General features: G+C 42.9%; 1 protein-coding gene across 18 annotated transcripts in view; it reads left to right on the forward strand.

The window, feature by feature from the left end:
• GRID1 (glutamate ionotropic receptor delta type subunit 1) overlaps positions 1-25,027 on the forward strand; it is an 845,000-nt gene that overhangs the window by 327,774 nt on the left and 492,199 nt on the right. For 15 of the 18 annotated variants that reach the window (XM_045025227.1, XM_045025243.1, XM_045025244.1 and 12 more), the window contains one exon: positions 7,370-7,654. In XM_045025227.1, coding sequence (XP_044881162.1) covers positions 7,370-7,654 — 285 coding nt within the window. Of the gene's footprint in view, positions 1-4,478; positions 4,507-5,770; positions 5,886-6,776; positions 6,905-7,369; positions 7,655-25,027 lie in introns of those variants that run through there. The other 3 variants (XM_045025242.1, XM_045025240.1, XM_045025238.1) reach the window with 3 other exon arrangements.

The following is a 25,027-nucleotide window of genomic DNA, read 5'->3' on the forward strand; positions in this document are numbered from 1 at the left end:
AATTGTGGCAACACGAGCAATTTTTCAATTATATTCTGAAATGAATTGGAAACGAGTAGAAGGGAGACTGGAAGTTGGTGATATGCCTCTGTTTTCTGGAGCAAGATATTAGTCTACCTCCAGAATATAAACTCCCTGAAGTTTAGAGAGTTAAGGATTTAGTTAGAGATGGGCCTGAGCCAAACTCCAGAATCTGAACATCCCTGAGCTTCGGGGGAAATTAGTTCCAAATTCAAACTTTACAGCTTGTACTTGTCTTTAGAAATAAGATGGCAATCCAGAAAGGAATAGCAGTAGTAATGAATAGTAAATAGATGTTAGAGTCAAGATAAAGAATAATTCTTACATTATTCCTTAAATAATCATAAGCCTCAGCAGATCCACTGACAGGGAAATGTGGTAGGAAAATGTATGTGTAAGATAGAGAATGACTGCAAAATATCTGGACTTCCAAGCTAACATATAGTCTGACTGGAGTGTGATTGTGGAGTAGGTCAATGAAGTAGTGAAAAGTTGTGGTATACTGTAGCCAGGACCAAACAGTCAAAATAGATCAAGAAGAGTTAGAAGTGACAGAAAGTGACGGTATCCAAGATAGAAGCCAGAAATGAAATGTCCTAGACAGAGAAGATGAATGGAGAACATGGCCAAGGATAGGGCCTTGAGGTACTCAGTAATGGAGGAGGTGTTAGAAAGATGAAAATCCTCCTTCAGAAATAACAAGGAGAGCTTATGAAAGCAGAATTCAAAAGAAATTGTGGGAGATGCTTCTTGCTCAAGGCACATGAAGACTATAGTGTGATCAATAGTTTTGAAAGCCTCATTAACAGTATGTAGGAGGATGACAGATCTGTGATCAGAGGCAAAGGTAGGCCAATAAGAATCTAGAAAAAAGATTTCACTTAGATCTATTGTATACATTATTGTCCTTTAGAAATGATGGCAATAGTGGGTTCATGTTGCCATCAGCTAATCAACTGCGGGAGTCCTGCCCAGTGGTTTGTGGGATGTGAGATCTTCTGTAAAACATGGACCATCAGTGATGAAGGCAATACAGTTAAACTAATACATCTTACTGTTTGTTAATCAGTGAAACCCTGAGGGCAGGTCATTTAAAATATTCTGTTTTTCAGCTGTGGATCTCAAGATTTTAAAAGCATTGCTTGATGAAACCTCACAATACCCCTGTGAGGTAGGCAGATGCTATTGTAACAGTCTTAGGCTGAGGCTACACTTGCACTTCAAAGCGCTGCCGCGGCAGCGCTTTGAAGCGCTAAGTGTAGTCAAAGCGCCAGCTCTCCCAGCGCTGTCTGTACTCCACCTCCCTGTGGGGAGTAACGTACAGCGCTGGGAGCCGCACTCCCAGCGCTGGGGCTTTGACCACTCTGGCACTTTGCAGCGCCGCAATTTGCAGCACTGGAGAGGGTGTGTTTTCACACCCTGCTGCAGCGCTGCAAATTTGCAAGTGTAGCCATGGCCTTTGATGAAGCAGTGAGAAGTACTGGAGTCTAATAGTTAGAGAAGAGGAATGAGGGTCAGGAGTCCTGGATTCTCTTCTCCCCAATACTAGTGAGTCATTGTGTGATCTTGAGCTATTCCCTTAAAATCACATCATCTTGTTTTCCATTTTACAGATAAGCAAACTATCACCCTTTGTAAAGCACATTGACATCTTCAAATGAAAAGCACCAATCATGTGCAAAGCATTTTTAGTATTTTATACGTGGGTGACGTACAGAGAGGTTGTGATTTACTCAAGGTCATATAATGAGGTAGCAACTGAACTCTGTGCAAACCAGGATCCATGAGTCCCAATCATGCTCTAACCAGTAGATAGCACTCCCTGCCAATATCAGAAAAAAATAGAATAGAAAATTAACAAATCTCTTCTCATACCACAGCAACAGCTGGGAAGAAGAGGGGAGAGAGGGATCCTGACAAATGTCCCCAAAGTTGCTTTCAGATTTCTTATTATTCTTGGTCATTACTTTGCTTTAAACCACTTTAAGGATGCCTCATGAATGAGGGAGATATTAAGTAAAATTGAACTGGACTCTGTATTATACCTTCAGAGTTATTCTCTGATGCATACAGACGGATGGCGATGCATTTGTTCTTAATATACTAAATCCTAACAGGATTGTCAGTGTTGTGAAGTTGGTTGAACTCTTTGGACCCTACCGTATTGTAATTTATACAGTCGAGCAGTGGTCCCTGTAACAGGCGGATCCAGGGCTCAACCCTCTGAGGGGAGGAGGGGAGCCACACTGGCCCGCTGGTCTCACGGGGTCTCTGTCCTGTCCCTTGAAGGCTAGGTGACAAAGACAGAGTCAGTTGGGGCTCAGGCCTTTTCGGCAAGGCTGAGCTGCAAACAGTACCAATAGTCTAGGAAAGGCCCAGGCCCTCTGGTGCAGGGGCTGGGCGGCAAACAGTCTGGATAAGGCCCAGGCCCTCTGGTGCAGGGGCTGGGCAGCAAACAGTCTGGAAAAGGCCCAGGCCCTCTGGTGCAGGGGCTGGGCAGCGAACAGTACAGGAGCTCAGGCCTCTTGCAGCAGGCTGAGCAGGGATGAGGAGGACAACTGCCACCCGTGAGTGGGGTGGCAGGGGGGACACAGGCCCACCCACTCCACTGTGTCCCGGCCCGGGGCCCTAGACAGCGGTCGTCACCGCTGACGGTCAGTGGGGATCCTGACCGCAACACACTGACATGGGCTCGGGCTGGTCAGCAGCCGGACTGAGGTCGGCTGCCCCCGGGCCACTTCCAATGTCCCCCTCTTGTCCTACCTGGTCCACGGCGTCTGGTCCCGGGAAGTCCCACTGCATGGGTTCCTCACAACCCGGGCTGGGGGGTATATCAGGTAGTTCCCCGGGGAAGTCCGGCCAATCCTGCTCCGGGGGTTCCTCGGGGTAACAGCACGGTAGCGGGGTAGCTCCTACTGGCTCCTCGTCGTAGGTAGCACGGGGAAGCTCCGGCAGGTCTTCCCAGTAGCGGGGTAGGGTGCTCTCCGGCCAGTCCAGGCAGCTGCCCGGGGCTCCAGCGGTTCCTTCGTCGGGAGCTCCCTCAGACAGGTCGTCTCTCTCCGGTGGCTGGGCACTGACTGGGCTGGAAGGCCCGGCTTTTATCCTTCCGGGTCGCCGTCTGACCCTCTGAGGGGCGGGCTCACCATGCTGTAGCCCCGCCCCTTCCTGTGTCCGGGGCTCAACCCTCTCCGGGGAGGAGGGGAGCCACACCGGCCCGCTACAGTCCCCAACCTTTTTTGTCTGGCAGGTGCCAGACGAAGGACCGTGGCGGCGGTCGAGCATCCGCCGAAATGCTGCCAAAATTCGGTGGCATTTCAGCGGCGACGCCTCTGGATGACGTCGCTTGTCATAAGAACATAAGAACGGCCGTACCGGGTCAGACCAAAGGTCCATCTAGCCCAGTATCTGTCTACCGACAGTGGCCAATGCCAGGTGCCCCAGAGGGAGTGAACCTAACAGGCAATGATCAAGTGATCTTTCTCCTGCCATCCATCTCCATCCTCTGACAAACAGGCTAGGGCCACCATTCCTTACCCATCCTGGCTAATAGCCATTAATGGACTTAACCACCATGAATTTATCCAGTTCTCTTTTAACGCTGTTATAGTCCTAGCCTTCACAACCTCCTCAGGTAAGGAGTTCCACAAGTTGACTGTGCGCTGCATGAAGAACTTCCTTTTATTTGTTTTAAACCTGCTGCCTATTAATTTCATTTGGTGACCCCTAGTTCTTGTATTATGGGAATAAGTAAATAACTTTTCCTTATCCACTTTCTCCACTTGTCGGCAGCAAGTGGCGTCATCCAGAGGCGTTGCTGCTGAAATGCCGCCGAATTTTGGCTGCATTTTGGCGGATGCTCGACTGCTGGCCAGGATGCAGGCGCATTTAGATACCCCCGCGGACCCCATGGCACCTGTGGGCACCGCGTTGGGTACCCCTGCAGTAGAGGCTTTCTATTTAGAAAAAAATCAACTGTTTTGTTTCACGTTACACGAACTTTGTAGTAAGAAGGGCATGACTAATACAATGTGAATTCAAATTGCTTAGAGTTCTCCCCCATTTTTGTGTTGCTCTGATTATACTATTTCAGACTGTAAATGTGGAATAGAATGAAATTACAAATGTTTTAGCTCTTGTGAAAGCTACGAAATTAACAGCCCTCTATACTGAATTCTTCTACTTAGCCAGTCGATATGAACGGTACAGCAGCAGGTCAAAATCCCCCAACCACACACTGCGTTATCCATGTGCTCAGGGTATCCTGAGAGATCAGAGGGCCCTGTTTCCACAATCCACTGAATCGCTGTACTCTTAGCTGCCAACAAGGGAGCAGTTAGCGGTTAATGCCAGCTACTGAATGAGGTTATCTTTTGTTACATGGATATTTTACCATTATTAGCAGCTATTCTGACCTTAAAGTCTGAGTCTGAGCTATACTGAGGACGCCTTCTCATTTCACTTAGATCACCAAGCAACAGTGAAATGGTAAGAATTTCCTATTGCTTCTGACATAGGTCAAATTTTCCACAGTTGATTGCTTCTATAACTCATTACCTATCTCTGAGCCATGATGTGTCCCACAATGCACACTGTTAGGAAAAGGTTTTGCTTTTCCTCTGGCTACTTTTACAAGTAGAATTGTAGATCCAGGCATGTTGTTCTCACCTTAGATGACACCAAAGCTCACCGGGTAGGTGATCCCTCCAGGAGTTTGTCTCAGCCGGGCTAGTCTCTTTCCTCTGTCCCCACTTCTTTCTTCCCTATTCCCTCCCCTACTGTGACTAATTAAATTTCCTATGTGACATGTCCCGCTTTCTCTGGCAACTGGCCTGGGAAATCAAATCTGTTACCAAACCTCGGTCTCCTGTTTGGCAATGCAATGCTTCTCTGCTTCTGAATCAGGTCAGCTCCCAGAGGGAGGTAAAACCCAACAATTTTATATAATTATAATTAACACAGAGTAAATTTAGATAATGCAGATGACACATTTATTGTAAGGACCATCAAGGGAATGATTTTAAAAGCACTTCACCTTTTCCCTATTTGATTAGTTTACTTGCTGAGCATACTTCACTGTACGTGGAATGTACATCCGATGTCAAAGTGAAATCAGTGTGTTTTCTGTGCTTTTTTTTAAAAGGACCTTCTGTGGAATAGTTAACTGGTTGTGTCAAAAATATGTATGGTATGTAATTACCAGTGACCTGTACAGGTCCTCTGCTTCTGAGAATTGAGGGAGGCCAATTGGCTGGATCTGGCATATTCGGAGTGTTTTCAATGGATCCCTAATTTCTTTTCGTTCACTTTTCCAACTCTTCGAACTTTCTGGTTCCACCCAAGACCAAAGTGGTCACACAGAATTAGCACAAGAATGCTGTTTTTGTTGTAAAATTAGAGCAGAAAATATTGGAAACATTCTGCTTCAAAATACAGAACTTTTTTGGGAGAGGGACGGGCATAGGAGGATATGAGGGAGAGGAGGAGAGTGTCTTTATAATGGACTCTGTTCTGGATTTAAACTCTGGAACTTCTTTGTTCAAAATCCAGATCTGATTTTTGTTGCTACTTTCCTCCTGCTTGAATAATGAATATGACAGATTAGAAATTGTAGTGTTTGCAGTTGTTTGAATGTTGTACTATTTGTACTGCACCTCTCCATTTCTAGGGGCCTCCTTTCTGCAGACCGGGGATTGAATGAGGGGCCACCAGAGCTAAAAGCATGAGTCAACAGCTCAGACTCAAGAGCTGATAGCTGTAATTACCACACTTCCTCTGTGGATCAGGTGCAGTGTGGACACACCATGCATTGACCAATAGGTTGCATATTTCCTGTGGACAAAGGAAACTCCCCATTTACGTGACAGGTACTATCTTATAGAGGAAGGTGATGGTGCAATGATTAGAGCACTAACCGAGGATATGAGATGTGGCTCAGTTCCTTGCTCTGCCACAGGCTTCTTGTGGGACAAATCACTTACTCCATGCCTCAGTTCCCCAGCTGTCAAATGGGAAGAATGGTACTTCCTTACCTCAAAGGCCTGTTGTGAGGATAAATGCATTAAAGAGTGTGTGATGCTCAGATACTGTAGCAATGGGGGCTATATAATTACCTGGGACAGGTGCTGCAGATTGCACTAGGGACCTTTAGAGCTGAAAGCATGGCTCTTTATAGCCCTAGCTAAAGCACTTGGCGCTTTAGCTGGGAGGTGGGTGGGAGGTATAACAGATTCTTCTGTAAACTGGGCATGGGGTCGGGGTGGGATTGCATAACACAGACTGGTAGGTTACAGCGACACTGCTCTCTCATGGAAACTTTACTGTGATCCTTTCTTGTTCTTTCCCATAATCTAAACTAAAAGTAACTTAGACTGAAAGTACATGGTTGTTCTTCGTGTATGGAAAAAAATAACAGATGTGTCAGTTGCACTTTTAAACAAAATAATAGTTTGCTAAATTGGAGATCCAAGGGCTAGGTTTTATAGCTAACACTGTATGTATTTAGAATTTGTGTGACACTCTGTTTCAGTGGCAGATGGTTTTAAATTTGCTTTTAAATTGCAGCTGCTCTTCCAGATTTTTTTAAAGACAGCTTTACAGTGTTAATAAATGCTTAGTCATTCATGCTTTTCCCTTCATTTTAAAACATACTTAGAGAGGCTTCTTGGTTAAAAAGATGCACTTTTTTTTGGTAAGTTTACAAATCCTTCAGAACTTTGTATAAACCAAATGCTTGAGATTGAAATCTCTCTTTAGAACCCCAACATTTTGATCTCTGCAATACACATCAGATGAAGGATGGTTTTGTGGCTAAGGCACTGGACTGGGACTTGGCAGATCTGAGTCCATTTCCTGTCTCAGTCACAGACTTCCTGTATAACCTGAGGCAAGTTGTTTAATCTTTGTCTCCATTTCCCATCTGAAAAATTGAGACATTGTCCTCCCCCGCCCCCCCTTTGGTCTGTTTCCCCAACTTAGATTGTAATAGGGTGACCAGATGGCAAGTATGAAAAATTGGGACACTTTTATACCATCAGGGTGGTGGTATAGTTGTGTATATAAGACAACCCCCCTAATATCTGGACTGTCCCGGTAATATCCGGATGTCTGGTCACCCTAGATTGTAAGCTCTTTGGTGCAGGAACTGCTTCTGACTGTGTATGTACAGTACCTAACTCCATGGGGTCTTGCTCTCAGTTGGAGCAATGTAGCATAACCGTAGTATAACTAACCACAGCATGTCCGGCGCTTCAGGGCAGAAATTATATCTACCTTGTTGTCTGTAGTGCTTAGCTAGACCAAAGGAGTTTTGAACTTGCTCTAACCCTGTTTTTTCCTTCATTTTCCTCAGCCTGTGACCTGATGACCCTGGGAATCTTAGCCTTAGTGACATCCACTGGTTGTGCCTCAGCCAATGCCCTGCAGTCCCTGACGGATGCCATGCACATCCCACACCTCTTTGTACAGCGCAACTCAGGAGGCTCCCCGCGCACTGCTTGCCACCTAAATCCTAGTCTTGAGGAGGAAGAATATACACTAGCAGCCAGACCGCCTGTCCGTCTCAATGATGTTATGCTGAAACTTGTCACCGAACTTCGATGGCAAAAATTCATAGTATTTTATGACAGTGATTATGGTGAGTGCAATGCATCATTTCAGACACACCACAGTGTCTCTCTTGTGTTTAGCTGGAAAAGGCGGTGCAGACATACAGTTTTGGGAAAGAGTTGTTTGGGCTTGTTGCAGGTTATGAGGAAAATGTTTTGAATGGACATAGATGTGTAGTTTTGAGTGAAACAGTGCTGTGAAAACTAATTCTCAGACAGGCAGCAAAGTTGCTTAGTAACACCCTATCAAGACAGCTGAAGTTTGACTCATCTTACAGGTTTTCAGTAAAATATTAATAAGCTGTTGACATTGATTGGCAGTGTTCATATGGGTATACAATGGAGTACAAGAAGAACTCTACATCAATCCTTTGTAATATGCTTCCTGTCAAAGCTGAGCACAGTTCTCTTTAAAAATTAATTTTCAAAATTTCTATTACTAACTTCTCTATATGGTTCCCTCCACAATTCTCTGTTTGGAGCATGTATCACAGTGGTACATTTCATGACATTTATAGTAAAGGTTAGAGTTAGCATTTCCCCTGTGTCTGATATGAGTTATATGTCTGTCAGCAAAATTTTACTCTGGGCTGAAACTTGGGAAACAGAAATCTTAGCTTGAGTGAATTAGGTATTCCAAAGTCGAAATAAATTAATCTATGTGTTGCTGAACTCTCACATTGCAAAGATAAAAATCTAAGTTTATTATTTTTTGCATTCCAGTGATGAAACTATGGCTCCATTTTTTAAAACTGATATTGTATTCACTGCCATCAGCTTGTGATTTGGTCTCTTGAATAGGGATCAGCAGACTTGTTCTGCCTGATTTCAACCCCCTGCAAGCATTTTTGTTTGAAGTTTGACTTGCACAATTTTGATTTTGTGCCTTAATATGGAAAGTGTGTGGGGGGGGGGGAGTGGGGAGGAGGGGGGGGAAATAAGGAGAGGGAAAGAGAAATTTTGTAGTGGTAAACTGTATTAGAGCTATATGGTATACTGTATAGTGAGTCCACTTACAACAGCAGAGCTTTCTTGTTCTATTCCTACTACACAGCACAAGCTTCCTTTTAGCTAGCTGGGGAAAACACAGTTTTTTATTTAATTTAAAAGGACTCACTCTTGGTAAAAATAAAAATGGGTTTAAATTTAGACTTATGTTTAAAAAGGTTTCTGAGCTCAGGCTAGTTTTGCAAATCCTGGGAACTGCCCCCAAAAACCATTTATGAGGAAGGTTCACCCATTTCTAAAGGAACAGCTGCTGCTGATTTTGTTCAGAAATTCAATCTAGAGCTCCAAAGCAGTATCAGTTCTGTAGAAATGTCTTAGGGGTGGATTCAATATACAGATTTACATTATACTTCTGAACTTAGATGATCTGTAGGGTAAAGAAAACCAAAAGCCCAATCCAGCAGGCCTTACTTGACCAAACTTTGATTCCTTGTCCTATATACAATATATTTGGCCATATCTCTCTTGAAAGAGCTGAAATACAGTGTACTAGGTGAATGGCTTCTGTTCTCAGAATTACTATGCAGCAAAATATTTGGCTTGCAGAAGGTAAGATTACTTGAGCGTTTATTTCCATACCCGCAAAATATCTTGCAAATATCACTTATGGTTAATCTCCCTTGTTGCCCTAATTTTAAGGCATAGTTTGTAACCCAGCAAATTTGCAAAGGATAGGGCTGCTCAGGTCAGGAATCTGCAGGGAGGACAGTCCAAAATCTTCAGGATCCCTGGCCCCAACCACACCACAGATAATCCTGCACATTGCACCAGCAACCCCTTCTCCTGGTAGCAAGACTCGTTATTGAGCTACGCTACCACTGATTTCAGTACTATGGTTATGTTCCATTATCTTTCTCTGTAAGGAATTAATATATCAGTGCCTAACTGTGGTACCCTTACTGACATTGAATAGTACCTTGTTCTAGAAGTAAGGTACATGGTGTAAGATACTATTCGGTATGATTAAGATTATTATCTGGCCCTCAGTTGGGGAGGTAGTACTCGTCAGATAAGCACTGCTGTTGGGTATCAATTGGCACAGACTTCAAGCCTCTTTCCAAGGGGAGCATGTTTCATAATACATAATTCCCCTCTGTTCCTTCCTATGGGTGCTCATTACTCCTTTATACCTGGAATCACTGATACCCAGTACTCCATACAGAAGGGCTAATGTGGGTTCAGGGGAACTCTGCTTCTCCCCTCCACTTTGTCCTCATTGTCCATTTGCACAGGTGTGTGTTCGCTTCCAAACATGCAGAGAGACGGGAGCATCTGGGTCAGTCATTGCCATCTTCGGGGGAAAAATATTCTATGCATGACTTGGGAGAAATGAGCAAATGTGTGGAGTTGTTTTTCACCAAACTAAATACTGTGCTTTCTTGAGACTAATATTCATATGATTCCGGAGTAAATAACATACACTTTTAGAGACTTCCATAATGATTCTGTAAGTTTAAACTTAACATTCAGGAATACATGACATTAAATTAATATTACAATGTAACATCAGCCAATGTGAAGAAATTGGAAGTACCATATATACTCATTCATAAGCTGATTTTTTTAGTAAAAAAGGGAAGCACCAGAGAAGGGGGTCGGCTTATGAATGGGTATAGAGAGGGAGAGGCAGGACACAATCACTCCCCCAAACAGAGGGAGCAACGAGAGGCAGCACAGCCAGAAGGGAAGAGGTGGGGCCAGAGTCTGTCCGCTTCTGGCCACGCTGCTCTCCCCAGAGCCTCCAAAGCACCTGCAGCTCCAGGGCTGGCAGGCTGCAGCCGTGCTGCTCAGTCCCGCCCCCCAGAGCAGGCTGTGGCCGTGCTGCCTGGGCGCCGGAGCACGCTGCAGTCACGCTGCCCGGTCTGGCCCACCAGAGTAGGCTGCAGCTGTGCTGCCCAGCCTGCCGGAGCAGCTCCAGCCAGGCCAGAGACATTGTTCCTAGATAAGGTGGGAAGGGATGGGATGGGGAGAGAGTGGGGGTCCAGGGCTAGGGGTGGGGTCATGTGGGGGGTGGTCACAGGGGTTACTCCCCTGACCCCCAGCTTCCCCCCCCTCAAAAAAATATTTCCTCACCAGTTGCCATCCCCACCCATCAGAGTAAGCAGCTGGCACACCGGGACACTTTGTTTACTTGGGTTTACCTCCGTGCCTGCGGATGCTTGAGGTAAACAAACCATCTCGGCCCACCAGTGGCTTATCCTCATGGCCCAGGAGCCAAAGTTTGCTGACCCCTGAATTACAGGGTCGGCTTATGAACGGATCATTACAATTTTCCATTTTTACTTATCCATCTTCGGGCGGTAGGGGGGTCGGCTTATAAATGAACCGGCTTATGATCGAGTATATACGGTAATAGTTGAGAGTAAATCCAGTCACCTTTTCTATCTTTGTTTTCCTTTATTCCTCCCCACCAGTGTGAAATCCGGAAAGAGGGTCATCATTACATTTGGATTTTTGTGTCTCTTTCTAATGCATCAACTTGATACTAGTTGTAGTGGTAAACTTTCTTGGGAATGTGTTTCTCTGAACTCGATAATTCCATTTTCGCCATCTGTATGTTCAGCGGAAACAGTTTTGTGTTACTGTGATTCACTGCAATGTATCTCAGTGAACCACCTCCACAAATATAGGGAGCCACATCTCTGCGGCATCTTCAGTGCAGTGTACAGCATCCCATAAGCTGCTATAAATGCACCAGCTGGCTTTGGTTCCCATATGTTAGCTCAGAATTGTGCTTTGCTTTCTATCTCTTCTCCTGTACACTCCTGGTTGTCCCTGTCATGGTCCCTGCACAGGGGAGTGGAGAGAAAGGAAGAGTAGGAGCCAGTTCCAGGCCTGCTTGACACTCCCTTATGCTGGAGGCATACTCAGCTGGGGAGTTATGACAGGTTTCCACTGCCTTCACTCTGCACAAAAAAATGAAACAGAGCACACCAGAAAATCTGGTACAGAAGGGTGTGTGTGTGTGTAGTGTAGTGTAGTGGGGAGAGAGTCAGCTAGGGATTTTTTTTTTTAAGATACCAGTAGGTATTTGCTGGGAAAGGGATGTGGGAGAAAGTCTGTGGACATGTAGTTGCTAACTTAGTTGGCAGGAAATTACATGGAAAAACTAAAGACTGACTGCTACGCACCTAATATTGGCTCCTCTGCCATCTGCTTACTTTCTCACCAGACCTGTGCTTTTGCACTTCCAGCTGACTGGCTTCCCAGCTCAGCATTCCTGATTTGACTTTTGAGTAAGGGACTGACAGTGAGGATGCAGGTCACTTGGAGAACATGTCCTTATGATCAAGGAGGGTTTACAGCACTAGGCATTTGTGATTGATTCCAGTAAACAGTCCTTATCTATGCAGCATTTGGAAATCATAACTTTTCCCTGAATTAATATTTTTCTCTTATCCATCTGTAAAACCAACTAGACTCTGCATGTCATCCTCCTAGAAACAGTCAGATTTTCTAAGGACAAAATAATGTTGTCAAGGAATCTTGCATAATTAAAAAAACAAAACCTTTGTTTATAACCTCATGGAGAACTTAAAGCTGAAGTCTGTTTACATATTGATTGTCTTCCCCATCACACACTCTTTGCATTGATCGCGACCAAAAATAATCTAATATAAAATTGACATGGCAAATGTGTACACCTGGCAAGTCAAATGTTTGCCCTTACCTCAACAGGACTCTCTTACAGAGCTGTGGCTAGGATGAAACATGGCTTGTTTGACATTTTTGGCACAAACTTTAGAGAGAGAAATTTCTATGCACAAACTTTGCAGAGTGCAAGATGTTCCTTTTTGGTAGAATGCCCCAAAATCATATTTTTAAACTTGACATGAAATGGAAAGATAGGAGTGAACCTAGCAACTAGAGAGAAAAATTGCTAAATAGAAAAGGCAAAAGCCTTGTTCAATTTGTGATATTCAGGCTGTGTTGAAACTGGAGCTTTTAAATTTTGCCATTTTTGCGGGGAAGAAATGAGTAATAGCCTCTTTTAATGTAGTGAAGGGACCTTTCAAAGACCTCCATCTTGAAGGTTGAGACATAAAACCTTTTCTCAATGATACAACATTCTTCTACTGGGTCGTACTGATGAAGAAAAGATCAACTGGCATGTCTCCATATAGCTTTTGTACATTTGTGGAAGGAACATGGGGGATTCATGTTTTCTCCATAGATAATGTATTTTATGACTCTGCTAACCCCCACTTTTAATGGTACTTTTCTCGTGCATAAGAAGTGTGTCGTTTCAGAAGAGGCACTGAGAACTAGAAAAGCTGCATTTGCTGCAGCCGCGTGTGCATAAAAAGAAGAAAAGAGGGGCAAACAGAGTAGAATGTGCACATGCTACTCCTCATTGATACCAGTGGGAGTTGTGCCTGCAGAGCTAGGTACGGAAATTGGTGCACTGTGTTTATGATAGCTTAATAAGAAAACTAAATTAAGTCTCTTCACAGTCTGAACTTCTGGAGTGTGGCTGAGCAGTCTGAGCATAGATGAGACAGTGTAAATTCTAGCCCTAGCTCTGCCACTTCCTTGCTCAGTTCTCTCAGGAAGGGCATGCAATCTCTGTATGCTTTAGTTTCCCTGTCTGTAAAATGGGTTTAAAAAACCCCCAAAATTCTTCCTCACAGAGGTTGAGACTTAACTAGTATTTGAAATTCACTTTGAGGCCCTCAGGGGAAAGGTGCTGTAGAACTATAAAGTATTAATTGGCAATAATCTAATTATAACGAGATTCATTTACCCAAGGAACCATGGTCATATTAAGCGGACACATTTTTTAGGATGATTTTTAGAAGACCAAGATTAATGACTGTAATTGGCTTTAATTTATGAAAAAATGGTGTCTGCATTAAGCATGTTAGTGGTTCTCCTACTGTGATCTGTGGAGTTGCTATCTCAATGGAAAAATCTGCAGTAGGAATAAAAGGCGATCGTGGCATGTTGGAACACTCCAGTTTCATAGGTCACTGTGTTCGGATTGTATTCTGGGCTGCTTTGTATGCCTGCAAGAAATTTGCTAGCAAGTCTATTTTTTTTGCTTTTTGTTTCGTGGGTTTTACTGGTGTAGATTCATCAGTGATCAAATTGGCTGATACCAAAGTTGGCGGGGTAGCGAGCACAGAGGATGCATGCAATAAGGGGAGATTTGACACTAATCAACGTGAGCAAGAGCAGATGAACAGTGCTATAACTGCCATAAAAAAGTACTGTCACTGGGTGGGAAAGTGGCAGCCAATGGAGTGTTTTCCTAAATATAGAGTTCAGGATTGGGTCTACATGCTGTACTGCCAATACACCACTGATTGACCAAAGACCACCTTTAATATATACTAAATATAACTGAGAAGAATCTGCTTGGCTGTGGGGAATACAAAGTCATTCTGTTTCCCAAGAGATGATGAGTAATAGTTGTGTTTTAGGTTAGTCTTATGATTGGAAAACATTTCTCTCTTGTGCTGTGGTTTCATCTTAAGATCTCTACATTTCCATACACAAACACATTCAAGCAAAACAATTACTCATTTAGGGCCCGAAATTGCCACTGTGCCGGCACTACTCATGTAAAAGAGGGCTGCAGTACTTGGCTCTTAATTCTGTGTGCCAAAAAAGTGACTAATACAGCAGACTGGAAAATGGCAATTATTTTCTATGAACATTTTCAAAAGGAACGTGTATGTGCATGCACACATTTTTCTAAAACGTTCATGGACTAAAAATTGCATGTGGGTGTGTTTTGAAAGGGGGCAAAAGGGAGTTTTCTGAAAAATGGGAGAAAATTTTGGAAAATTAAAAAAGAAACAACCTTTTTTGTTTTGGAAAAAAAATTGGACAAATATTAACTTTTTTTCATAGGAAAAATTCCACCCACTCTAGCAACTATGTGCCAACTTCCCTCTATGAAAATTATTCCTCCATAAAGGATTGGAAACTAATTGACTTTCCATTTACTAAGTGCCTTTAGAATTCTTTTGAGGTGGGTCAGATTTACCTCCCCCATGAAAGAGGAACGTAATTTTCAACCCTTAGTTCCAGCTCTAGGGGATCCATTGTAGGCCAGAGCCTGCTGCCATTGGCTTTCACGACTGCTGCTGTCTCACTATGTAAGTAGAGTTAGAAGAAACCATTGCAGATTCTGAATCTTACAGTTGTTAGTTTCCCTCCAGGTGAAGGGAAATGAAAACCTAGCAGAACCCAGCCTTATTCCCTAGCTGTGGAGCCAGAATCCCATGGAAACTCCATGTAGGTGCTGCTCTGCCTTTCGCGCCTCCCTAGCTGAGATATGCAGCATAGACTCTCCTCTGTTCCAGGGAGTGTAGGGGAGGAACATTTCTTTTATAGATTAAAAAATGGCACTTTAAACATACCCGTTTCACTTTGTCTCTTCGACTCCTGGCTGATTTATATACCGATCAGAGTTAAGGATGAGCTGGTTTTTATTCTGCTTCCTTCATCATCATCAGAACTGTGTGAATAAATGACTTTTTTTTTGGTTTGCTGGCAGTTCTGAAAAATATGGAGGGGAAAATCCTTTCAGGTCAACCCAAAACAAAATTTGTGAAGTCTTTGAACTGAAAGGGTGGGGGAAAATCATATGGGTGAAAATAAACATTTTGTCTCAAAACTAAATATTTCAGTTTGATTTTCCAGCATTTTTAATGTTTCTAAAATGGAATTGAAGGGAATTTCACGAGTCATTTTGCACTGAAAAATCAAAACTTTTCAATTTATTTTCTGAATTTACCTTTTTTGACTGAAACAATCCAGCAAAATGCTTGTCAAAACAAATCAGTATTTTTATCCCTTGCCCCTCAAAAAGGCCAAAAAAAATCTCACAGCTCTAATTATCCATTAAGTTGTTAGCCAATTGTGTCTACAAATCCCTGTTATTACTGCTGAAGATGTCAGGAGCAGACAGAACAGAGCTCGTTTTTTTAACCCTTCAGAACTCACGCTGAGTTTGTAATACTGACAGAGGAAAAAAATTAACCTTTTGACTTCTAAATTGAGCAAATTTGATATGGAAGCCATTGAAGAAATGGTATTTTGTGTTTCTGCATTTATCCTCTAAGTCACTTTTCTGATTGTGACAACACTTAATGTAACTGGGTTATGTAAATTAAGCGTTGATTTTTGTCATTTCTGTTGGTATTTTTTTATTTAGTAATGCATTGCAATACATAACACTGAATTTAATTAAATAAAATGTCATTTCATACTATTACTTGTAAATTTTTAGTAGTACAGTCTTAAGTAATATAAACATTCATTTAATTATGAACAGGTATTAGAAATCAGAAGGAATTATCTTTCCATGTGTGGCATTGCATACCTGGCCAGGTGAGAAGTTGGTGGAGGTTACTTCTTTCACTAAAGCATTAACTACTGGACCCTGCCAGAAGCAGCAGCATAGAAACATAGGGCTCAAAGAGTACTTGAAAGGTCATCTATCCCAATCCCCTGTGCTGAGCCAGGACCAAGTAAACCTAGACTATCACTGACAGGTGTTTGTCCAACCTGTTCTTAAAAGCCTCCAATGACAGGGATACCACAACTTGTGTCGGAAGGCTATTCCAGTGCTTAACTAGCCTTACAGACAGGGAGAACAATTGATCACCATCCTCTAACAGCACTTAACATATCTGAAGTCTGTTGTTAGGTTCACCCCCATCCCAATCTTCTTTTCTTAAGGCTAATCATATCTAGATTTTTTTAAGGTTTCCTAAAACTTTCATAATTTTTGTTTCTTTCTCCTTGACTATCTCCAACTAGTCCACATTTTCCTTAAGTGTGGCACCCAGAACTATATACAATACTCCAGCTGAGGCCTCACCAGTGCCAACCAGGGTGGGACAGTTATGTCCCGTCTCCTACATCTGACACTCCTGTAAATACACCTGTGACAGAGTGCAGGGTGCAAACAGGTGAGCCTGTACCCTGATCACTCAGATATTAATTAGTTCCCCTGGAGAAAACTGATAGGGGTAATTAGTCAGTCAGCCTAGCCGGCTGAACCAATTACCCCATCAAAAGGGGTCTGATAAGAGGTACAGGAAGGCAATGGAAAGGGGAGAGAAGGAAGAACAGGGCAAGCCTTTTCAACCTTTTTTCATTTGCAGATCCTTAAAAAATTTTGAATGGAGTGCAGACCCCTTTGGAAATCTTAGTCTGTGGACCCACAGGTTGAAAACCACTTTCTTAGGCCAGTTTGCTTGGACTTAGAAAGGAGTTAAACATCTAAAATATGATGGTTGAGGTCTCACTAGAGAGCGTAGACTTAAGCAAGATAACCTACAATTGTTTGTACAAAAGAAATAAAAGGGGAAATACAATCTTTGAAATGAAATCTCACATCTTATCCTTTTAGCTCTGGGATGGGGAGGAGGAGGAGTTCTTTAAGTGATGGTCCTTATATGTATTCCAAATGTGGGTGCGCATGCGCCGGAGCCGGAAGTTTTTCAGCTGCAGAGTCCATTGACTCGTGGTTATCTTACATTGCCACATGCTCCATGTGAGGCTATGAGAGACAGTGTGGGGCAACACACCCTCAGTTCCTTCTTACCGCACGGTTGGCATCAGAATCCTCTCTTGGTGCTCATAGCCGCTATGAGAAAGATAGTTATAGACAGTTATTTAGTTCTGCTTCTTCTTCTTACTTCTGCAAATAAGTTACTGTATATAGTAGACCCATGCAGGGCCTCCCCTGACCTCTTCAGGGGATTATGCCTTTCATCCTGGGGTTCGAGAACTGCGCCTTATGCTCTCGCTCATTCTCCATGAATGACAAGCACACGTGTTGTCTCTACTGCCTAGGTGAGACACACCTTGTCGACCTCTGCGATATCAGCAAGTCCTTCCTGTGAAGGGACCCAAAGCACTCCACTTCTGTGACTCAGCAAGTTCCTCATGGTGGAGGCACTCTGGCCTTGTGCGGAGTCTGATCCCAGACCATTGGTACCGACAGTGCACTGCCACTCACCGGTGGTTAGTGCTCTGCCCTCAGCTTCATGCCCGATCCATTGGTACCGCAGAGACTTGAGTAGGAACACAAGAGCTGCAAGCATTCTCACAAACACCACAGCAGGTCTCTGTCACAGACCGATGTGACACATCGGTCTCCCTCTCTGAGCCAGGTTCAGTCAGGTGAGATGTCGTGTGATGACCCCACAGGGCCACCTCCTTACACAGGGGCAAGGTGAAGCGGAAGCAAGACTTGCTGGCACTGACAGCTCCCATGATGACTGAGGGTCATGATAGCCTGCCAGTGCGTGATCCTCATTCATGGCAGAATTCTCCAGGCTCTGCTCCACATACCTCTCAGTTCAGTGGACAAAGGAATCTGCCCTGGACAGCGGGCCAATGGATCCACTGATCCTCACTTCAAATTGCTGTACTCACCCTGCGGCCACCCACATCGGTGGATGAGTTGCTCCTTCTGAGCTGTGATCTGTCTCCACTGGTTGTGGTACTGCCCACACTGACAGCTCTGCCATTTCCAGAAGCTTATTCAGACTCAGAGGGCTTCTTAGCAGAAGAACCGCCTTTTCCCCCATTCTCTCAGCATAGTGTGACTCCCAGGTGCACTCACCTTTTCCGATGCACTACATGCTGGGCCCACTTGGGTGGTACCCCATCTTTGGGGCCCACAGTACAGGACCCAGGGCCCACATGGGACCCTTATTGCTGGCCATATCCACCATCAGTGGCCTTATATCAATCCACCCCATTCCCCCTCCCCCCGCCCCCGGCTGGCACCTTTGCTTGGTAGCTTGGCATTCTGTTTAGCTGGGTTGTGAGGAAGAAAGAGATGTATCATCCTTAGGCAAATTGAGAGATTTTCACCAAGGTGATTAACAATACTTTCATTTGCCTATTTTAGTTTCTCCTCTTGAGGAGCAGAACTCCTGATCTATGGGTTCTTAAACAAAGTGAACCATTTTTATTATTGTCTTTACTTCCTAGGTGGATCCTATTTTGGGATAAACAGAGGAGAATAACTTTTCTACTTCTTTGAGGGCCAGAAGGAATCAGTGGTTATTAATCATTCAAGGTATATCTGTTATATATCCCACACACTATGAACCGCTCCCTGTCCTCCACTGCTGCATTTGAACTTAACTGAGATGCTGTGGACAACAGTGCCTGGGCTAAATTTTCAGGCTGTGCCAGTCCATGGCTCTAAAATGCAATACAATTGTGCAACTTCTCATGATGTGGGGAACTTCTATAAATAATTTCTCTATCTGCAATACACTCCACCCTATGCTGGGTTCTTGCAGCTCATGGTAGGTGGGGCTGGAGTAAGTCCTATGTGGAACTCAGGAAAGAGCTGTTTCTTGGAATTAACCCTCCTTCCTACATACCTACATAAAAACATGGATTGGCCAAGGTGGGAATGTACTTGTGCCAGAATGCTGGAGAAGAGCGCTGCTTGGTCTTTAGTCTTTAGCTGACAAAAGGTGTGGTATGGCTCCTCCTGCACCCTCTTCATTCTCACCCTTTGTCTTGTGCTTGTGATGAGATTCTTCAGTCTAATGGGCCCCCTTTTCTTTGCTGTGTCTAAGCTCAGCACAAAGCTGCATGTTTCCTGGCCTCCGTCAGTGTTTTTCTGTGGTGGAGGACTAACAGTCAGCCTGGGACTATCCCCTCCCCTCCCCTTCCCCCACCTATGCCAAGGTATCAAAGGAACTCAAAACATTTTCCCTCTTCCCTTTCTGATGACAGGAACCCCTGCCATGAGCACATCTGAGTGGACACGCTGCATGGGTAGCACTATTAGTCTTTATCTTCTCCAAGAAGGGGACAAGATTGGGCTGTCCCTTGAGGACCAAGTTCATGGAATGCCAGTGTGCAAGGTGATAGACCTATAAGTGCTAAAGTGACCTTAAATATGTTGAATGCACATTAAGTATACACTTTTCCCATCCCAGTGTTGAGATTTACATATGTAACTCATTGGCATTTTTATTCTCATCATGCACTATAAATACACACACAAAGATGGGGATGCTACCTGTGTACATGCAGAACTGCAACTTTATTAGACAGAATTACAATTTTCTTAACACTCAGGAACCAGGAAATTACAATGTTAATTACCTTCAAATGTAAAATCGTAATAAAGTTGATTCTGAAAAGACAGGTGGAAGTTTCAAATAATGTGCATTGCAGTGATCTGCATGTGATTTAAAAATGTAAAACAATTCTGTATAACAACAATTTAAAAACAACTAGAGCTGTAAGAAAGCTGTGCAATGAAAATGTAAGAAGTTTTGGATTTTGTATCAAGATTAAAAAAAGGAAAAACTTGTATCCACCCTAAAAGAGAATGGAAAAGGGTAAAAAATGGATCATTATTTAGAATATATATTTGTGTTGCAGCTAGCACCCCTTGTCATGAATCAGGACTCCATTGTGTTAGGCGTTGCGCAAATGACATCTGCAAGCAAAGGAGGATTGTCGAAAAAAGTTAATAAATCTGGCTATGTGGAGCAAGGAGGGAAATGAATTCCAGTCAGGGAATTCTGCTTCCATTTATATTGAGAGTCCCAACCTGAAAGTTTTTGCTGTTTTGCAATTCAGTCAGCATGGTGCAGGGAGAGACTGCCTCTGGTAATTGGACCCCAAACCATCTAGACTTGTATAGGTTAAGATCAGAACCTTGAACTCCAGCCAGAACCTTCCAGAAGCTAGTTCAGCTGTTGGAGTTATGGGTTGCTGGTGTTTATATGCTTATATGAAACACTATGCCACAAACTTGACATTAAACACTTTTAGGAGCTTCTATGACTCCTATAGTGTCTGAGCACCTTGGAATCTTTTTAACACACCACCCCTGTGAAATAGAGAAGTGCTATTATCCTCATTTCCACATGAACTGAGGATAATAGCAGCTGAGACCTCTGGTAGGCTAAGTGACATAAATAATCTGGAAAAAGGGCTAAACAGTGAGGTTGGTGGTAACGTTTGTAGGTGCTCCAAAATTACTCAAGAAAGTTGAGTCCAAAGCACACTCTGAAGAGTTACAAAGGATTTTCAGAAGATTGGATGACTGGGGAACCGTGGCAGATTAAATTAATTGTTGATAAATGCAAAGTAATTGCATTGGAAGACAAAATCCCAACTATACATACACAATGATGAGGTCTAAATTAGTTGCTACCACTCAAGAAAGATCTTGGAGTCATTGTGGAGAGTTCTCCGAAAACATCCGCTTACTGTGCAGTGACAGTCAAAAACGACGATGACATTAGGCACCATTAGGAAAGGGATAGATAGTAAGACAGAAAATAGCATCATGCTACTATATAAATCTATGGTATGCCCACATCTTGAATGTTGTGTACAGTTCTCATTGCCCCATCTCAAAAAAGATATATTTGAATTGGAAAAAGTACAGAGACGGGCAACAAAAATGCTTAGGGGTATGGGACAGCTTCCAAATGAGGAGAGATGAAAAAGATTAGGACTTTTCAGCTTGAAAAAGAGAGAACTAAATGGAGGGGATATGATAAAAGTCTATAAAATAATAGATGATGTGGAGAAAGTGAATAAGGAGTTATTTACTCCTTCATGTAACACAAAAACCAGGGATCATCCAGTGAAATTAATAGGCAGCAGGTTTAAAACAAATATAAGGAAGTACTACTTCACACAACACACAGTCAACCCGTAGAACTCATTGACAGGTGATATTGTGAAGCCAAAAGGATTACTGAGTTCAAAAAAAGAATTAGATCGGTCCATCAATGGATAGTACACGAGATGGTCCATTCTCTGGGTGTCCCTAAATCTCTGACACATGCTGGAACTGGATGACGGGGTATGGATTGATCACTCAATAATTGCCCTGTTCATTCTCTCTGAAGCATTAGGCATTGGCCGCTGCTGGAAGACGAGATACTGGGCTAGTTTGACCATTGGTCTGATTCATTCTTATTACTTGCTTCAAGCTCATCTGTTGCAGAGCAGGGACTTGAACCTAGGTTTCCCAAGTCCTTGGCTACTGTCCTAAATAGCCGTAGCTACTGGACCATCCTTTTTTCAAAATCATGTAAAGCTCTTACTGACCAACCGTGTGCCTCAAACCGTAGCTACTGGACCATCCTTTTTTTTTTTTTTTAAAGGATGGTCCAGTAGCTACGGTTTGAGGCACACAGTTGGTCAGTAAGAGCTTTACATGATTTTGAAGAAAAAAAAAAAAAAAAAAAAAGGATGGTCCAGTGGCTACGGCTATTTAGTACAGTAGCCGAGGACTTATAATTTTATTATTAGCAGTTGCAAGCTTAAACAGGAGTTTCAAATTGGCATTAATGTTTCAAGCAGAAGTGTGTTGTCCATGACGGGGCAGAATCTTAAAATAAATTATTTCAGGATCTATATAGGAGAACTAGAAATGTTAGACTGAGGCTGTTTTTAAAAGGGTGTGTGGGTCGGGGAACTTCACAATGTTGTTGCTCCAAAGTTAGAGCCCCTGAAATGCAAGCTGGATGACTGAGTTTCAGTGGAGGGTGATCTAATATGCATCCTATAATTATAACATTAGTTTAAACTGAAGCAATGCATTTTTTTCATATGAAATGAGTAAATGGGTTTAGTTTAATTGCTGGGAAAAAATTAAGCACAAAGAAATCCTTTGGATACAGGAGATACTATTTTTGTTATCATCTCTCTCCATTTGGTAATGAACGGCTAGATTACCCCTTTCTACAGAAAATACATTGAGTTGGGAGGGGAGCTTGGCAGGGAGGTGGGGTAGAGAGAGAGAGGGAGGAACATTGGCAGGTTCCCTCTCTCAAGAGTTTCCTTTAAACAATTCCCTCTGATGGAGACCCAGATTTTTGGAGGCTGTGGTGCATCCCGGCCCACCAAAGATATGCAGGAAAAAGAACAATCTGCACAGATGCCCTTTGGCTGCAATCCCTCCTCTCCCATTCAGCAATAGGAGTTGCACAGCTTGTGGCCAGATTACTGTCCTGCTGTGCAATAGCAGACTTGGGAAGTGGGGACCTAGAGAGTGCTAATTCATCTCTGAGCTATATTACTGCTGGCCTGAATTTCACTCATTCCTGGTGCCATGGAGAGAAGCATCTCCCCTGACTAACCTTCTGCCATTCTTGGCTTGTCCACCAAAAGTTGGTAGAACTCTCCTCCTGACAGAATTCCATTGGAAGATCATCTGTGCAGGGTGAGGGGGTGGAGGAAGTGTACTGTGGCCAGAACAGTCCTCTTCTATTATACATAGAAAGATCTGTGTAAAGAGTCCATTTGGCCCCAATTTATTAATCTCCAGTGTATATTGGGCTGTGTCCTGATGGCTTCACTCAGTCCTTACACAGGCTATACTCTTGCTGAAGTCAATAGCAGTTTTAATTATGCAAAATCTTCAGGATTTGGCCGATTGATTTTACTAGTCAACATCAAACGTTAATGTACATTGGAGTTAAATTCTAGTCTAGCATCCAAAAAAACTATATTGTAACAGCAGGAGAACTTTGTAAAGGACAAGTGTAAGCTCCCATCAGAGCCAATACTGTACTTCTCCTTTATCACCTTCAATCCTACAAATGATGGAATCTTGGAAGAAAAGAGCCCTGTCTCCTCTATTTCTATTCCAGGTAGAATTATGAATCCTCCTCCTTTGGACAAGTAATTAGAGGTCAAATCAGAGCAATATACCCAGGAACTTATGCAGTATGAGCATCAGCACGTGACTGGTTTCAGAGTGGTAGCTGGGTTAGTCTATATCAGCAAAAACAACGAGGAGTCCTTGATAGTCTCTAAGGTGCCACAAGCACATGACTGGATATTCTGTGAGGCACTTTCAGTGTGAGAGAAATCCTGCTGGCTGATTGCGCAGTAGGGTGTGTTTTATTGCTACATTACGTTAGAACATCTTGTTCAATGTTAATGGTGTGTAGTTGTGCTTCCTCTGGATGGCAGCATATGAATTCACCAGACTCTTGTGAAAACCACAGATAGTTCCCCTCAGACAAACAGTTGTGTTCAAGGTGCATCCCCTGTCCTGTTAGCCATCCGTATGTGCTAGATGACTGTGTGTGCCATACCTTCCTAACATCCGCATTACACAAAGTGCTAAGATGGTTGTTCATCTCTTCCCCAGCCCTCCACCTTGTGCACCTGGGAAGGCGTAGGCAGGATTTAGTTCTAATTAAATAGAACAATAGATCATAATATTAATACAACATTGTGTGCATTGCTAATAGCAATACTGGTAGAGAAAAGAAATAGGAAAAACAGGAGTTGATGCAGCGAAAACATGGAAGTCAGAGAAAGATGGACATTTGAAATGCACTTTCATTGGTTGATTACTAGAATTTAGGGTTGTCAATCACAGTTAACTCACTCAATTAACTCAAAAAATTAATCGCGATTAAAAAAATTAATTTTGATTCATCGCACTGTTAAACAATAGAATACCCATTGACATATATTAAATATTTTTGGATGTTTTTCTACATTTTCAAATGTATCAATTTCAATTACAACACAGAGTACAAAAGGTACATACTCACTTTATTATTTTTGATTACAGATATTTGCACTGTAAAAATTATAAAAAATAGTATTTTTCAATTCACCTCATACAAGTACCATAGTGCAATCTCTTTATCATGAAAGTGAAACTTACAAATGTAGCGTTTTTTTGTTACATAACTGCACTCAAAACCAAAACAATGTAAAACTTTAGAGCCTACAGGTCCACTAAGTCCTGCTTCTTATTCAGCTGATTGCAAAGAGAAACAAGTTTGTTTATGTTTACGGGAGATAATGCTGCCCTCTTCTTAATTACAATGTCGCCTGAAAGTGAGAACAGGTGTTTACATGGCACTGTTGTAGCTGGTGTTGCAAGATATTTATGTGCCAGATGTACTAAAGAGTCATCTGCCTCTTCATGCTACAGCCATTGTTCCAGAGGACATGCTTCCCATGCTGATGACGCTTGTTAAAAAAATGTGTTAATTAAATTCGTAACTGAACTTCTTGAGGGAGAATTGCATGACTCCTGCTCTGTTTTAGCCACATTCTGCCATATATTTAATGTTATAGCAGTCTCTGATGACCCAGCTTGCGTTTTTGTTTTAATAACACTTTCACTGCAAATTTGACAAAATGCAAAGAAGACACCAATGTGAAATTTCTAAAGATAGCTACAGCACTCGACCCAAGATTTAAGAATCTGAAGTGCCTTCCAAAATCTGAGAGGGCTGAGGTGTGGAGCATGTTTTCAAAAGTCTTAAAAGAGCTTTGGATTGCTTTGGATCACTATTGAGCAGAACCCATTATCAACATGGACGCATGTCCTCTGGAATGGTTGTTGAAGCATGAAGGGACATATGAATCTTTAGTTCATCTGACATTTAAATATCTTG

Source organism: Mauremys mutica, chromosome 7 (genome assembly GCF_020497125.1).
Source record: "Mauremys mutica isolate MM-2020 ecotype Southern chromosome 7, ASM2049712v1, whole genome shotgun sequence".
Taxonomy (NCBI): Eukaryota; Metazoa; Chordata; order Testudines; family Geoemydidae; genus Mauremys; species Mauremys mutica.